Source organism: Labrus bergylta, chromosome 14 (assembly GCF_963930695.1).
Source record: "Labrus bergylta chromosome 14, fLabBer1.1, whole genome shotgun sequence".
NCBI lineage: Eukaryota > Metazoa > Chordata > Actinopteri > Labriformes > Labridae > Labrus > Labrus bergylta.
In genome coordinates, this window is record NC_089208.1 from 21,736,535 (window position 1) to 21,754,391 (window position 17,857).

The 17,857-nt window shown below is 42.8% G+C and overlaps 1 protein-coding gene and 3 non-coding genes across 4 annotated transcripts; 2 read left to right on the top strand and 2 right to left on the bottom strand.

The window, feature by feature from the left end:
- Positions 1–374: 374 nt before the first annotated feature.
- On the bottom strand, positions 375–456 carry trnas-uga (transfer RNA serine (anticodon UGA)). The gene has a single exon. It is a non-coding gene; the product is annotated as a tRNA-Ser (tRNA).
- Positions 457–1,286: 830 nt separating this feature from the next.
- On the top strand, positions 1,287–16,654 carry LOC109983525 (NACHT, LRR and PYD domains-containing protein 3). Its single transcript, XM_020633258.3, has 13 exons — positions 1,287–1,357; positions 4,377–4,490; positions 5,692–5,805; positions 6,293–6,368; positions 6,856–7,084; positions 7,803–9,600; positions 9,682–9,855; positions 10,155–10,328; positions 10,501–10,665; positions 13,944–14,117; positions 14,197–14,370; positions 14,671–14,717; positions 15,359–16,654. The coding sequence occupies exons 1-13, from the start codon at positions 1,350–1,352 to the stop codon at positions 15,907–15,909; spliced, it is 3,798 nt and encodes a 1,265-aa protein (XP_020488914.2). The 5' UTR covers positions 1,287–1,349; the 3' UTR covers positions 15,910–16,654.
- trnaa-cgc (transfer RNA alanine (anticodon CGC)) lies at positions 16,445–16,516 on the top strand. The gene has a single exon. It is a non-coding gene; the product is annotated as a tRNA-Ala (tRNA).
- Positions 16,655–17,101: 447 nt separating the features above from the next.
- Positions 17,102–17,174, bottom strand: trnav-uac (transfer RNA valine (anticodon UAC)). The gene has a single exon. It is a non-coding gene; the product is annotated as a tRNA-Val (tRNA).
- Between the last annotated feature and the right edge of the window lie 683 nt (positions 17,175–17,857).

Genomic DNA, 17,857 nt, shown 5'->3' on the forward strand with positions numbered 1-17,857 from the left:
AATCAATAAACAAATTAAACATTTTGATAATGAAAAAGGCTAATTTTGTATATTTATTTTTATTTATTCACTTTTCTCAGTATTTCTACATTTGTATATTTGTATATGAAAACAGAAATAAATAAAAGTGGAATTGTATGAATACGGAAATAAATAAACACATGTAAAATACATAATTGAATGATTCAAAAAATAAAATTACTAAGAAAGAGCCTTTTTGTATGTAAAATGTAACAGATCTCCACCACAGACTGTAAATATCTCTGCTAGTCTCCAGCTAGTTTAAAAAATCATTACAGTCGCCACTTCCGGAGTTTAGTTTGAGAGATTTACTCGAAACTAAACACAATCGGGACGAAAAGTGATCACCGATCCGCTGCGAGCAGGGTTCGAACCTGCGCGGGGAGACCCCATTGGATTTCAAGTCCAACGCCTTAACCACTCGGCCATCGCAGCTTACGTCACTAACCCTTAATACTGTATATATTGTTGTAAACGACAAAGTTAACAGTGTAGACCCATTACGGCGTCTTCAAACTTCCATATCACTACCGCCCCCTACTGCCGCTGCGTGCCAATGCTTAAGGGTTGTTTAATACTTACACACTCCTCCTGATAGTGAAGACGTCATAAAAAGTTGATAGTTGTACAAACGTTGACAATGTGAGGAGGTCTGGGTGATAATAAACGTCTCACACTAATCATCCCATGGAAGTTATCCCGATTGCTTTTCCCGCCTTGCCCGCCGAATGACGTCGACGTTCTTTTTTTTCTGTATAACTTTATTAAAATGTGTTTTTTGTGAAGACTATGAGTAAATACAAAAAGGAAATGACAAACAGAAATCGATTATAAATACTAAATAATACACGGTCAGTTCGTATAAAAGGTAAGAAAAAAAAGATCTAAGTAAAATAAAATTATACAAGAGGATTTTGTGTGTGTGTGTGTGGGGGGGGGGCGGGGGGTATAAGGGTATAACATTAAATCGAGGATACGATGATATGTTTAATTCCTAAAAAGTATAATAATTGTGCACACAAGATAGTATATATTATATTTTTTGGGGACTTCCAAGGCTCTGTATTATTCAGGTTTTTTGGAGCTAAAAGTGACGTCAGTTTGCTGAAACATTTTTCCAAAAATCCCTTGAGATTATGAGTCCGATGTGTGATTGCGAGGAATAAAAATGAGTATAAATGTATTGTTCTACTTGTGTGAAGTTGTGTTTTATTTTTATCTAACCCTTTAAACAGGAAGTGGGTGCGGTAGTCAAACCAGTCAAACCTGCATACTTTCACTTCTGTCTTTGTTCCACTCGTCCTCCTGACACGTTGGCGCTCAGCATCATGGACAGGTATGTTACCATTTTTTTTATTGATAACGCTTCATATTTAAATAGAAATAAGAGAAACACTGAGCTGGTTTAACACTGACCTTAATGTGATGAGATAAACATTACATCACAGACTGAAACTCAATGAGGCCTTCAGCTTAGATTTACCTGACAAAATCTGACGTAAAACAAAAGCTTAACAGGTGTGTCCTGTTCTTTGAAGCCAGATGCTATAAGTATAATGTAGTGTCATGTATCTCTATGAATATTTTCACTGTAACAAAGTGCTTGACGACAACAAACCAGGGAAGGCTACTCAAGAAAAGGTGAACACCATCACCATTCAAAACTCAAGACAAATAGGTAACTGAATATTGGTGGAAGAGGTTTTCAGATTTTCAACAGCAAAGGTTTAAAATGCTTCATCACAAAAAGGAGTCCTGCATTCAAAAGTAAAAGTGAAAGTAGAGGGTGGGAGGGTAGGGTGTAATGTGGGACACAGTTTCAGTTTGTCAAATATAGCCAAACTTTATTTAGATCAGGGCTGGAGTGGGCTCGCCTTGTTGGCAGTGAGGTGGAATGGGCAGAAGAAGATCCAGCAGACAAAAAAAACAGGCGTCAGAAGCAGTGACAGGCAGGCAACAAAAAGTCGTAAAGGTTGTAGAAGTAGCGTCATTAGCCCGCTTAGTGTCTAATTAATGTGCGTTCTTATTCATAACTCCTTCGTGTGGAGGGGGTTTGGAGGTGTGTCTCTGGGGGAGAGCGGAGGCTTCAGTATGGAGGAGGTGTGGCCTAACAGCAGTTTGCTTTGGCTTCATGCTCCTCTTCATCATGTACATGCTGCCCCTTGGTCACATCATCCGCCACCTTGGACTCCAATTTCACTGCTTTGCCGACGACATCCAGCTCCACATCGCCACCAAAGCCATCACTACTGCCACTCACTCAATCCTCACTGACTGCATCACAGAAATAAAATCCTGGCTTCAAACCAACTTTCTCAAACTCAACTGCGACAAATCAGAAGTCATCATTATCGGCCTCAAATCCTTTATCAAATCCACCAACAACTTCTCCCTCACCTTCGATGGCTCCGCAGTGCTCCCTTCCCCCCCACATCCGTAACCTTGGTGTCATCTTCGACCAAACCCTTTCATTCGACAAACACATCAAACAAATCACCAAAACAGTCTTTTTCCACCTCAGAAACATTGCCCGCCTCCGCCCATCACTCTCATTCTCAGCTGCTGAGACCCTCACCCACGCATTCATCACCTCCAGACTAGACTACAGCAACAGTCTCCTCTATGGTTCACCATCCAAATCACTCAAGAAACTTCAATACATTCAGAACTCCGCTGCTCGACTTCCCACACACTCCAGCACCCGAGATCACATCACCCCCGTTCTTCATGGCCTCCACTGTCTCCCCATCCCCCAGCGTATCCATTTCAAACTCCTCATCCTCACCTACAAAGCCCTCCACAACCTGGCTCCCCCTACCTGTCTGAGCTCCTCCACCAGCACACTCCCACTCGCACTCTCAGGTCTGCAGGTGCAAACCTCCTGTCCTCCCCCTGCAGGACCAACCTTCGGTCCTGCAGAGGGGGGACAGGGCCTTCTCCATTGCCGCTCCCAAATTCTGGAACTCTCTCCCTAAAAACATCAGAGACTCCCCCACACCCACTTCCTTCAAGAAATCCCTAAAAACTCACCTTTTCATCACTGCCTACAACCACTGACTCTCATCCTCTTCCCTCGACACTACTTCTATGTTGTATTGATTTATTATTATTTAGGGGTGTGAACGTTACAAAAATTGTAAACGGTTACACGACATAAGTTTTTTCGTGTACACAGTTAACCGTTTTTTTTTTTTTTTTTTTTTTTTTAAAGAAAAGTGGATCGCAATCGCGCTATACAACCAATGGAGGGTGCGGCCGCTTTTCAAAAAGATTCATCCGCATCACTGCAGCCACTCAAAGTTGTCAGACAGATACAACTGTGCTTTATAAAGTAGGCTATATAAGTAACACAGAAAACTTGCCATAGAAGTTATACGAGCAGGGTCTGTGAATGGCTCAGTGCGCATGTGTGTGTGTGGGGGGAGCGAACGAGGAGAGAGAGCGAGAGAACTCGTCGAGTGTGTGTGTTCGGCAGGTGTGTGCGACAGGTACGTTATGATGCCGGGGACCGGAGCAGAATAAGCGAGAGAAATCAGAGTCATGATGTTTAGTGTACAGTTCAAGCTCTGCGAGCGTAATAAACGGCCCGGTACCTCAAAATAACAAGCCGGACTCTCCGTGTCTGTTTACACCTTGCTGCACCCCAGTGAAGTGACGGGGTTAGCCCCCAAGTTGAGGACTACAACTTCGGCCCTGGAGCAGATAAATAAGTCTCCCCTGTCCGCCCTGACCACGGTCGGAACGCGAAGCAGGAAGGTTAACACTCCGCTTAGTAATATGCTTATATTCAGCGGCTTGTCTCGGCTGATCTGAGGTCGTAGTCGACCGGTTACCGTCGCTGCGAAAGGGCGGCATGGAAAGCCAGAACCCGCACAGGCACGTCCAAACAATGAACGGAACCAGAGTCAATCCCCAGGAGTGCGGCTCCTCCACGCCGCACTTCGCTGAGTAGTCTTGGCTGCCATCGCAAGTCAAAAGTGAAACTTAGGCTACTTGTTACGTGACGTAATGCCCGGTGGTCAGTTATCACGTGCATTTGTGAGCGCAGTAACATTGTCAAAGTGGAACATTTGTAGCTTTATTCATCTCTAAAACAACAGTAGGCCTATGTGTCATTTTTGATCAGAGATGATTGAATGCGTGTCTCTAAAACATTTTAAAATAATAAAAAATTTAAAAAACGGTTTTCGTTTACTGATTTTTCCTAAACGGTTATGATTTACTAACCGGTTACACGACACCCCTATTATTATTATTATTATTATTATGATGGTCTCTTCAAACTGGTGGCCAGAAAACTAGAAAAGAAAAATATACAATCTCAAGACCATTTCCCATTCATGTTGTTCCATCAGGATCGACCAACAGAGACCGGACTCTCCTGGTCCGAGCGGTCTGTCCATGAAGAGTGACTTCTCCATGGGTCATCCTATCTCTTTCAAAGGTGGACGCCATTCTCCTGAAGAAAAGTAAGAGTTCAATGATGGTCAAACATCTTTGCTTTCTATGGTTGTCTGTTTTCTACACAAATCAGTTTTACGTTTTTGTTAGCTGAGATATTTTCATGAGGCTCGAAGATATACTGCAGAAAAAAGAGAAAGGTCTTCACACTGTTCAAATTTACTTTAAACAGGGCAATGTGTCGATCCAAAACTTCTTCCTCAGGGAAATAAACAGACAAACACGCTGTTTTCTAAACCGCCTATATATACTACAGACTGCCATCAAACGCAGTCTGCAGTATTTGTACTTCATACTGCGTTCAACATAGTCTGTAGTCTGACCTCCAGTCTGTGCAGTTCACCAGACCAGTCTGAGCTGGTTTCTGGTCTTGGTGTGAGGAAGTTGGTCTGATTGTGAATATTTCCTCTGTTAAGATTGGACGTCACTGTCTGTCATTTCAACCTCTGACCTGGCGCTTTGCATTGTGGGAAACAGATTGGTCTGATGCAGACCACAGATTTCTCCTGAATCTTTACGACCATCAGTGTTTTCCCTAGGTTTACAGCTTTGGGGTGGTGGGGGGGGTGCGGGCAGACGGATGCCGACACAAACACTTGAAGGAATCTTGGTGTTCATGCATTACTTTTAATGACAGCTGTCCTTTTCTATCGGAAACGTATCCTTAAATGACTTATTTTCCTGACTTCCGACTCTATCCACTATCCCATCTCTACAATAAATGCACAAAAAGCCCAAAAAATAAATCTAAATGTATTTTTATTTTTTACACGTAGCCTTGATAGATAGACAAATATTCTCATTATAGTGTCGTATAGAGGACACTGTTACTTCATACAACACTTCCGCGTCTTTCTTTTTACGTCACGTCTTACCTCAGGAGACCCCGCCCCCCCTTCCTGTCTGACAGGGATAGTCTCCCGCTGTGAGGTGCATGTGTGAACAACTAGGTCAGGAGGATTTCAGGGGCAGTCCTCCTGAAATGATCTCGATATTTTCAGGAGTGCAGATGTGAAAATAGCTTTTGTGAACTTCTTTTAAAGCAGGAATTAAATCCTTTGATATTTCAAAAAAGCCAAACTGATTTTTAGACATTTTACTTTGACCTTTATTCAGTCTGGGCATTTCAGTTTTCAGACAGGGCTCAATTCAGAGTCCTACTGATGAAGAGGTTATGAAAAGTCATACTTACTCATGTTGTTCCATCAGGATCGACCAACAGAGACCGGACTCTCCTGGTCCGAGCGGTCTGTCCATGAAGAGTGACTTCTCCATGGGTCATCCTATCTCTTTCAAAGGTGGACGCCATTCTCCTGAAGAAAAGTAAGAGTTCAATGATCTGGTCTTGTTTTTGTGCAGACTCACACCAGGGCTATAGTCAAGACCACACTAACCGAGACCAGAGTGCTCTGAGACCGAGACAAGTCCAAGACATTTAGGGATCAAGACTGAGATAGGACCAGGACCATAAATATCCCTGAAAAATCTTGTGTTTAGGGGGCGTGTCACTCACTTTGACCGTAACACCGGGAAGGTTGCGGCCGTAACCGGGGATAAAAATCAAACTACAAATGAATTGAAGTTATTTTTTCTTTTAGAAAGAGGCGTTTTCCTCTGATCACAGTAATGACTGTTACAGTGAGTGGTGGGCTTGATCGGCCTTGATTTAAAATCTGGAGTCCGCCCAGTCTGAGACCGAGACAAGACCGAGTACAAATGACATTCTTGCAGTTTTTGCCTTTAGTGGTGTGAGAATATTTTTCACTCTGCTCTCTCTTCTAGTATTTACTGATTTGTATTTTCTCCATAGAGTGGATCAAGAGGAAACAGAGATTCCTACCCGTCATTCTGCTCAGCATCAAACACACCTGGACTCCATATTCACGGTGTGTTTGTATTTTATAACGTTAAAGGTAGAGTCAGCAGCTTCTTCCTTAAAGTAAAATACAGACTTCTCCTAAAGTGAAGCTGCTCCATCGTCCCTTCTGGGCCTCCGTACATGTGTGGTGGTGACTGTGTCTGCAGAGACTCTGTCCTCTGATTGGATTTTACTGTTCTGGTTTGTTCTGGTTGACTCGGGACGTTTCTGGGCGGAGCTGGTGTGTTTCCTCTAGCCAGTGACGCAGCAGGTGAGCAGGAGTGGATACAATTCAGAGATTGGACACTATTCAAACCGGTGAATATGACGGACGTGGACGTAGCAGCAAAGAAGAGAAAATAGGAGGGGCCCAGTTTGAAAGTTGTGTTTACAACGAAAAAAGCTACTGACTACTAACTTTAAGGACAAGATTTATTTCTAACCGATGTAAGGATTTCAAATTGTGTTTAATAACTTTAGTAATGATGATTTATTATGTGCTGTTTTCTTTTCAGGTTCTGGAGGAGAACATAGTCAGTTTTGTGAAGAATGAGCTAAAGAAGTTTAAGGTTATCCTAAAAGCAGATTATCCAGAATGCTTGGGCAGGCGGAGCGAAGAAGAGGAGGTGTTGAGTGGTGAGGATGCAGAGCTGATGAAGATCAGTAGAGAAGCTTTCCTGAAGATCACACAACACTTCCTGAAGAGGATGAAGGAGGATGAGCTGGCTGACTGTCTGCAGAGCAGTAAGAGGATTTTAATTGGATGGAAAAGAGATTTTAACATCTGCTCATGGTTATGACATGCTAAATGACCTCTATATATAAAGAAAATCTAACATTAAACAAGATTGTTTTATTATAATGTTGAGCCCGACCGATTAATCGGCCAGCCGATAATATCGGCTAATATTACCATATCCTCTCACAATCGGTATCGGCTGATTTTTATCACAGATATGGGCCAATATTTCCAGATTTATTCATCAAAAAAAAGCATTTGATCTGAGTTTCACTATATTATACTAGCAGTTCTCTGTCACCAGCAGAGAGCGCTATATGGATTACAACAAACACCATCACTATCCAGAGTGTTGAGCGGTGATGCACATACATGCTCAGTTACTCTCAAGTTGAGTGACCATGCTGGCAGCACTCACTCTTGTTGCACTGCTTATCATCTCATGCATTATTCATGTGAAAACCAAAGTTCGTCAATGAAAGTCACTGAAGGAAAATTAACAGGAATTATCAGTCTGGGAGTGAGAAAAAAAAGTGTCGGGACACTGGCAGACATATTGGTGGTTGGAGGGGCCCCCAATTATTTTTTTCTTAGGTCCCAAAAAGACTCAACCTATGACCCATAAACTAAAGAACTGTAAAAATAAAAGAACTGGTGTTTGACTCCTGGCGCTACACCTTCAGTACTCTCCACTAAGTGGTGTTTTTCTTTTTCTTTTTGTAGAAACTCTGGCATTTTGTCAGGCCAAACTCAAATCCAATCTACAGATGAGGTTCCAGTATGTGTTTGAGGGGATTGCTAAAACAGGAAACCGGACCCTTCTCAACCAGATCTACACAGAGCTCTACATCACAGAGGGAGGGACTGGAGAGGTCAACGATGAACATGAGGTCAGACAGATTGAAAAAGCATCCAGGAAACCAGGCGGACCAGAAACAACCATCAGACAAGAAGACATCTTTAAACCCTCACCTGGAAGAGATGAACCAATCAGAACAGTGATGACAAAGGGAGTGGCTGGCATCGGGAAAACAGTCTTAACACAGAAGTTCACTCTGGACTGGGCTGAAGGCAAAGCCAACCAGGACATACAGTTCACATTTCCATTCACTTTCAGAGAGCTGAATGTACTGAAAGAGAAAAAGTTCAGCTTAGTGGAACTTGTTCATCACTTCTTTCCTGAAACAAAAGAAGCAGGAATCTTCAGGTTCGAAGAGTTCCAGGTTGTGTTCATCTTTGATGGTCTGGATGAGTGTCGACTTCCTCTGGACTTTAAAAACAACGAGACCCTGGCTGATATCACAGAGTCCACCTCAGTGGATGTGCTGCTGACAAACCTCATCAGGGGGAAACTGCTTCCCCCTGCTTGCCTCTGGATAACCACACGACCTGCAGCAGCCAATCAGATCCCTCCTGAGTGTGTTGACATGGTGACAGAGGTCAGAGGGTTCACTGACCCTCAGAAGGACGAGTACTTCAGGAAGAGATTCAGAGATGAGAAGCAGGCCAACACAATCATCTCCCACATCAAGACATCCAGAAGTCTCCACATCATGTGCCACATCCCAGTCTTCTGCTGGATCACTGCTACAGTTCTGGAGGATGTGCTGAAGACCGGAGAGGGAGGAGAGCTGCCCAAGACCCTGACTGAAATGTACATCCACTTCCTGGTGGTTCAGTCCAAACTGAAGAATGTCAAGTATGATAGTGGAGCTGCGACCGATCAACACTGGAATAAAAATAATAGGAAGATGATAGTCTCTCTGGGAAAACTGGCATTTGAGCAGCTGCAGAAAGGAAACCTGATCTTCTATGAATCCGACCTGAGAGAGTGTGGCATCAATATCAGGGCAGCCTCAGTGTACTCAGGAGTGTTCACACAGATCTTTAAAGAGGAGAGAGGACTGTACCAGGACAAGGTCTTCTGCTTCATCCATCTGAGCGTTCAGGAGTTTCTGGCTGCTCTTCATGTCCATCTGATGTTCTTCAATTCTGGGATCAATCTCCTGGCAGAAGGTCTATCAACCTACCAGGTGTCTCCAGCAACAGCAAATTCTGTAGTGAAGTACTTCTATCACAGTGCTGTGGACCAGGCCTTGCAGAGTCCAAATGGACACCTGGACCTGTTCCTTCGCTTTTTTGTTGGCCTTTCCTTGCAAGCCAATCAGGATCTCCTACGAGGCCTGCTCCTTCAGACAGGATGTTTCTCATCGACCAATAGGCAAACAGTACATTACATCAAGACCAAAATCAGAGACATTCCCTGTCAAGATAGTAGCATCAATCTGTTCCACTGTCTAAATGAGCTGAACGACCATTCTCTAGAAGAAGAAATCCAAAGGTGCCTGAGTTCAGGGTGTCTTCACACAGACAAACTGTCTCCTGCTCTGTGGTCAGCCCTGGTCTTCATTCTACTGTCATCAGAAAAACATCTGGACGTGTTCGACCTGAATAAATTCTGTGCTTCAGAGAAGGCCCTTCTGAGGATGCTGCCAGTGGTCAAAGCCTCCAAGATATCTCTGTAGGTGTACAGTAAGTGAGACTGATGGATTGGTTTCAATTCAATACAGATACAAGTATTGTTTTCTATTTATTTCCTTAGATTGAGTGGCTGTAAGCTATCTGAGAGAAGCTGGGAAGCTCTGGCCACAGTTCTTAGCGCCCAGTCAACCAGTTTGCGAGAGCTGGACCTTAGTAACAACAACCTACAGGATTCAGGTTTGATGATGTTGTCTCCTGGACTGGAGAGTCCGCACTGTAGGCTGGAGACTCTAAGGTAAGAATAAGTCATGACATGATTTTCTCTGTCAGAAAAAGTGAAACCATAAGGCTCAGTCCTCTTGCATGAAAGAGCCAGACCTGAGTGTGAAGAACTTGTAGGATGCAGGAAGTCGATTCTAGCATTGATGAATGAAGAGCGAGAGAGTAATAGACAGCTTGGACGTAAACTGTAGCTAGCTAATTCTGCCTGTGTGTGCATCTGGTGCTTAATAAACATTGCAGCCTTAACTGGACTCGATTGGGTTTTAAGCATTCAATGCCTGATCTAGAAATAATTTTTGCTCATGTAATTAGGTTATGCCAAACCGGCCTCACTGAGAACTGCTGCCAGAGGTTAGCTTGTGTTCTGAGTTTGGAGTTTTCTACTCTGAGAGAGCTGGACCTGAGTAACAACAACCTGCACGATTCAGGATTCATTCTGCTCTGTGCTGGACTGCAAACCCCTCACTGTAAACTGGCAAATCTACGGTAAGTTCGTGAACACAGTCACAGCTACTTTATCATTCAGTAAAATAGTCAATGCTTTCATTGTACTAACTGTTCGGATTACATTGTGGGCCTACGTCTTGAGCTTCTGTCTTTCAATCTTATTTAACTACTTATGTAGTTATATACAATGTTTTTCTCTTTATTGATCCAGGCTCAGCATCTGTGATCTGTCGGGGAGAAGCTGTGAGGCTCTAGCCCCAGTTCTTCGCTCTAGTCTGAAAGAGCTGGACCTGAGTCACAACAACCTGCAGGATTCAGGAGTGGAGCCACTCTTTGCTGGTCTGGAGAGTCCACACTGTCAACTGGAGACTCTCAGGTAGCTTCATCTCAAGTAGATTGTGGCAGTCCAATCACAAGCTGCAACTTTTTGTTTGAAATGGTCTAGTACAGTGGTTCTCAAACTATGGTGGTACGCAGGCTCCCTGTGGTGGTATGCAAAGAAATCGCCACAATATAAAAAAAAAAAACCTGTTCAGCATAAAACGATTTTTTTTATTTTTGACATACTCTTATCTTATCTGTCTTGTATCTATTGAGTTGTATTTATATCAAATGTGTTTTCCCCTTTAAATTAATATAGTTTTTGCAACAAACAACTTTAATCTGCTCAATTTATGCTCGCGCACAGACATAAACAACACCAGGAGTACACCTCACGTTTTGAAAAGTTCCACTCGATATTCCATTATAGTTCAGTCCTGAAACAACAGCAAGCAGCTGTAGGCCTACATCAACAGATATTGTGTTATTTATTGGAGTTCAGCACAATCGGCAGCAAGCAGCTGTACATAATGGAACCAGGAGAAGCTTCAGTTTTTGATGCATGTACGGACAGTCGCTCACCCTCTCTCTCTCTTTCTCTCTCTCTTGCTCTGAAGCTGATGTGATTCAGCTCTATTTTGCTGTCTTAACACTAGGACCACCAACATTCTAGACCCCCCTCCAAGCGCCGCAGACGTCTTTCAGACGGCATATGCAAATGAAATTGTTTGTGCTCAGAAGCACACAAATAATGAATTTTTTTGATCTACAAACCAGATAGGCTATCAGCATAAGGCAGGATTGGTAACCTTTTAAATGTTGCATGTCAATTTACAATATTTGTCAGCTTTTTTAGTGCGCTGTTTTTTACTGCTGCTCCACGTCTCCCGTTGCTAAAAGACATTCTACAAAAATGAAACATACATAACTTTTAGTCTATTATATTGTTGGATATATTAGGCTATGCATTTTAATGAAAACAATGCAAAAAAAATAAATAAACACCAATGTTTCTCCTCCTCTCTGCAACTGGGTTTGTTTCCCAGACATAGAGGAAATCATTGACCAACACACACACGCACGCCAAAAACAACATCAACAACAAAACACGGCTATCTATGGGCATCACAAACTATATAGCCTACAAAAAGAACTGCAGAAATCCATAACAGATGCAGCGGTGAACAAACAAACAGATGAACAAATGAACGATCAGCACCTTGGACAGCACCGCGGCACGTAAGGCACATACCTGCAGCAAAAGTGCTCAACCTTTACGATGCACTTCCCACTCACAGGGTGCACTTCCCACACACAGGGTGCTTGCACCCCTTGCAGGAGACAATGGTCATATTTTTCTTGCAGTGCGTGTTTGTCTGACACTGACTCCTTCTCAGCCTCTTGTGGATGCTGTGGCTCAGTGGGCACCGACGTCAGACTGGCCATGACACGCAGGTGTTCCTCTCTCTGTTCCTTTGCCGGCTCAAGAATGAGCATGTATCTATCTGTCTATGGTCTCTATCTATCTATTTATATATCCTATCTATCTGTCGCTCTTTGTTAAATTCCTGCGCATATATATGAAGTCTATAAATAGAAACAATAACTAATAAAAATTAAAACGACGCGCGAAAACAATCCTGGGAAATGTATCATTTTCAACTGCCGTCAATAAGACGGCGGCGGCGGTTAGAGGTATAAATGCTCAGAAATCTTGTGTGTTTTATTTTAGTTACACATAGGCTTCAGAAAACATACAGGGCACATATTTAAGACAAGTCATTGGATGAGAGGCTCGTAGTTTTTATTTATAAAGAGTTATTTGTTTTATAAAAACCCAAACCGTCCGTCAGACGGTCTTGGCGGTTCTAGTGTTAACACTCCTCAGGAGTCGAGAGGGATAATTTGCTAAGGCAGTTTTGCTATGTTGAACGCAGAGACTTATAACACAGCGGCTCTGGTTGCAGGGAGCCTGCGGAGCGCGCGCCTGCACTCTCTCGCGTGCTCTCTCTCTCCCCAGCTCCCCCTCGCTCTTTCTCTCGTGCGCGCACGCAGCAATTTTATGAATAAATGAAAAATTAAATGAGAACAGGTCGGAAATATACTTGGGCCCAGGTATCGTCTATTAGTGGGAAACACTGGAGATTAAATATTCTCAAACAGGTTGTTGGTATAAAGTTGTCATTTTTATTGTGCTGCACTTTTTTTTTGATTTGGGCAAATGTCAGAGTTGTGTTAGTTTAAGTGCCAGTTCTAGCGCTAGCCCTTAGTAGTCCTATAGTGTGGCTGCCAACAGTCAATAATAAATAACCTCCTGCGTAAAATGTGTGTAGAAATAGGCCTACAGTGTATTTTAACATCTACCATAATGGTGGTACTTGGAGAGCCAAATATTTTCGGAGGTGGTACGCAGTCTAAAAAGTTTGAGAACCACTGGTCTAGTAGTTCCATCTTCACTTTGAGTCTTTCAATGCTTGATCCAAAAGGAAACTTAACTTGGTTGAAGCCCTTGAACATGTTTCCACTCTCCTCTGAAAAGCTTCTTCAGGTCTCAATAGACGGGTGGACGGACTAGAAATATGAGCCTCCGTAATGTTGGCAATAGGAATAGTTGCGTTTTGTTTGTGGGGACCATTAGGGGCCATGTGGTAGGATTGGTAGTATCATCGTTGACACCACCTGGAACTTGAATGCACAAAGCCTGGGTCTGTTGAAGGTGGTGACGCTGTTCAGGCTGTGATGGCCATGTGGTTAAGGAGGTAAGATATAGAAGTTCTGTGAATGGATATGGTGGGCGGAGAGAGTTAGCATTGAGGGGGATGGCTGTGGGACGCCGGAGCTTACTCTCCAGTCTTCCTGATGAGTCATGGGACTAATCGGATAAAACGCCAGTGAAGGGAGGTTCCTGCTTAACAAATCCAGTGATGTCCTGGCTCTGGCTGCCCTTCGGTCTACACAGTTGAGTTGTGGGAGCTAAAAGGTCTGTTAAAGGTTGGAATGCTGTCTTGGTTGTGGTGGCAACTAAGGGCCTTAAGGTAGGTTATGTAACTTATCCATAGAGCATAAGGGCATAGTTGGGATGAGAAGGGTCTTCACAGAGCGCTTACTCCCTCATTAGGGCACAAGTATCTTCTGTGGATTTCAAATTTGTGGATCATAGTGGTCCAATGGGAGTTGTTAACTGAGCTGTTGACATCGTCCAGTGTGAGACTGGGGTTCTCACTGTTAGGGAAGGGAATTCATAACAACAGTGTTTGTTGGGGATAAGTGGTGGGGTGGTTTCTTCAAGTTTATAGCTCAACACCAAAACCGTTCAATTCTTTTTTCTATTAGGTTGAGTCAAACCAGCCTTACTGAGAAAAGCTGTCAGAAGCTTTCATCCATTCTCTGCTCCCACTTCTCTTCTTTGAGAGAACTCGACCTGAGTAATAACGACCTGCAGGACTCAGGAGTGATGCTGCTGTCCACTGGACTGGGGAGCGCGAACTGTAGGCTGGAAGTTCTCAGGTCAGGACTCATCAAACATTTTTCATATAACCACACAGATGAACTGACTTTATGCTCTATAATCTGTGTTTCTTCACAGGATGTCAGGTTGTCTGATCACAGAAAAAGGCTGTGCTTCTCTGGCCTCAGCTCTTAGCTCCAACCCCTCCCATCTGAGAGAGCTGGATCTGACCTACAATCATCCAGGAGAGTCAGGAGTGAAGCGGCTTTCCGCTGGACTAGAGGGTCCACTCTGGAGACTGGACACACTCAGGTCGGTCTGACCTGCTGCAAGACGGAGGCAGTGTTTAATTGATCAGTGACGAATTGTACTGAAATCATAACAAGTCGAATTTGTCAAAGTGGGACTAACACTCCTGTGGTTGAGGATCAATTTGCTGGTCTCTGCCATGTATCAGACCCAAACTGGACTTTGAGTCCATAATAAAATAGATTCTCTTCTGATGCTTGTATAGGGGAACAAGGCCACAAATAAATGGACTAATGGAGCTGTAATCATAGCTAAACATAACTGTGCATGTAACCGTACTGACTCTCTTTCATTCCCCTGCAGGGTGGACCATGATGGAATCCAGAGATTAATGCCAGGTCTAAAGAAGTGTAAGCTTGATTTTTGTTTGATGCATTTACACAAACATGCTCAGAATTAAAGACGTCCATCTCATGTATTTCCAAATCACTAATTTAAGAATGCAGACCGCTGGTATTAAAAAAATACTTTTCGAAATTTAACCATATTTTCCATCTTTTTTTTTGCCTCTACCAAGCGCAAGTGACAGACAAAATTTCCCTTCGCTCGAGCTGCAATCACCAGTGTCCTGCATTATTGTGTTAGCAGGCTAATGTTAGCGCTCTTTAGTTAGCTCGTAGCTTCACATTGCATGTAAACGGACACAGAATGACTGTTATCTAAAAAGGCTTACTTTTTTGTAGACAGTCATGACTCAGATATTTACACAGGATAGACTTGATTTCTGATATATATATGTGTTACATGTCGTAAATTCTTCCTTTAAACCCAAGACAAAGATTTTTCCATAACCCACTTATCATCCTAAACTTCATTCAAATTTATTCTTGAATGTAAACACCCTCTAACTTTAATGCCAAGTGAGCTGTTGACTTAAAGGTTCTTCAGGTTATGCAAGCTGTTCAGTAGAATTAATTAGAGCTTTAAAAAGTCTCTCCTACAAACTTCTTGCAAATAATGAGGCAATTCCTCTTTTGCATCTCCTCTTTAGATGCATGTGATTTGTTGCTGGACCCGAACACAGCACACACAAAGCTCCAGCTGTCCAAAGACCACAGAGAAGTGACCATTGTGTCCAACAAGCACGGGTGTGCAGAGCGTCCAGAGAGATTTGATTGCTGGATTCAGCTGCTGTGTAAAAACGCTCTGACTGGTCGTTGTTACTGGGAGGTGGAGAGGAAAGGAGCTGTGTATGTTGGTTTGACGTACAAAGGAATAAGAAGGAGAGGGCAAGGAGTCGACTGCAAACTGGGAGGGACCGATCAGTCGTGGAGTCTTTACTGCTCGGATGAAAACTTCTTTGCCTGGCACAACGACCAGAGAACAGCAGTAAGCTCCGTCCCTTCCTCCTCCTCGAATAGAGTGGCAGTGTATGTGGACGGTCCTGCAGGCACTCTGTCCTTCTACAGCGTCTCCTCAGACACACTCTTCCACCTGCACACCTTCTCCTGCGTAATCACTGAGCCTCTCTACCCAGGCTTTAGATTTGTGTTCGGGTACTTTGGTTCCTCCGTCTCTCTGATGCAGTTGGAGGAAAATTAATCACAGACAAACGCTCACACCAGGGACACACAGGAGAAAGAGGCACTAAGTTTTTTCTTGTGCAATCAGTAGCTGTAGGGCTGTTCACACTAAGGGCACACTTACACTAGCAAATTTGTCCCGTAGATATACCATAAACTGTTTTCAGAGACTTTGCCTAGTCATGTTGTCTTTTGTTTCTAAAGACACCAAAAAAAGAAGACAAACATTTCTTTATAATATATTTATTAATTCTATAAAGATAAATTCTTCATCCGCATATTTGATGATAAAAACCCCACTTTATTTTTTCCCCTTAAATATCAAGAGTGAACAGTTTTAATGAGTAAAGGCGTGTAAAGTAAAGTAAAGTAAGGCGTTAAATATGTTTGTGTAATGTAGAATGAAGCATTCAGACCCCTGTTTAATGGCCCTCTTTGTATTAAGTTTTGTAAGTAAAAACGATAAATCAACGTGTTTAAAACGTTTATATTTACTACAACATGATTAGTGGAACATATAAATAGTGATGTAGCGCAAAGTCGTGGCACTGTGTGGGGATGTAGCTCAGTGGTAGAGCGCATGCTTCGCATGTATGAGGCCCCGGGTTCAATCCCCGGCATCTCCACTTTTTAGCTCAATGATATCCATCTTCACTTTCTGAACTGCGATCCAATTAATGTATTTTACTGTCAATGAAAACATTAGTTCTTGATTCTTTTTTAGTTTTGATTACGTTGTTATGATATAAAAATGGTAAAAACCTCTCAATGTTATTATTTCAAACAGCTGAGCTTAGCGTCCAGATAGCAGCCAAAAATATGGATATATATATATATATATTTTTTTTAAAGAGTAAAAAATGTGTTTGATAAACGTGTTGGTAGCATTGTGTTCTCTTGAAGCTTTTAATTTGAAAGTTAGACATGTAAACCGGACATGTATCACCGGATTACTTCAGTGTATTGCCATTTGCAGTATAAAACCACATTGGAAAACATGTGTAAGAGGTAAACAGTACAGCTGGACAAAGACACAGGACAGTAAATTACAAAAAAAACAGTCAAAATAAATAAAAGCAGAGACAGTAAGGCCATATAAGAAACATACCTGTAAATGTCTAATTTTGTCTCGTTGTAAAGCCGTAACGCGGAGATGTTTTTAGTGTGGGGAGGGAATAGTTTCAAATGGTTAATGGATATATAAAAAGTAATGGTTCCACTGGGGCTCGAACCCAGGACCTTCTGCGTGTAAAGCAGACGTGATAACCGCTACACTATGGAACCAAGTGGCACAAATGATTGAGCGTCATGCAAATATTGTTTTCTCTAAAGCCTTTCAGATAGGACGGAGCTGTTTCTACTTTTTTCTGCATTTTTTGGGTCCTCCTCAGTATACTTAACATTTCGGCATGGATACTAACTTCCGGGTTTTATGCAGTATGGATCGGATGCATCCAGGGGCCGTTTCCGAATAGCCACAGTTCAGTAGACAGTACGTACTATTCAGTAGGGAGTTTCAGTGTACTGAACTTTCGTGGTCATTCAGTATGCATTTTTTGGGTCAGCATTAATTTAATCTTAATTTAAAGTCCCGACTGAAATCGTTACTTTTATGCCTACTGAACTGTGACAATTTGGAAAGGGCCCCATTGTGTGTTTATGAGATCTTCAGGGCACGTCAGGATGCGGGAGAGTTTAGGCTCGTCCAGGAGCTGCAGCTCTATAACGAGCGCTTCACGAACACGAAACACATTTATGCTGCTGTTTCAAACTTCAAACACACCTGGTAGGCCCAAACTCTCGGACATTTCTTTTTAAACTAGATATTTCTCTCCGATGTCCCGGTAGGTCTGTATGGTGGAAAACGGGGCACACCAGGTAGACCGGTTCAGTTTGGTCGGTACATTACACATTTATTGGCATTTCCACTGTCAGAAGTCGGGAATGGTTCTGATCCGTACCCAGGC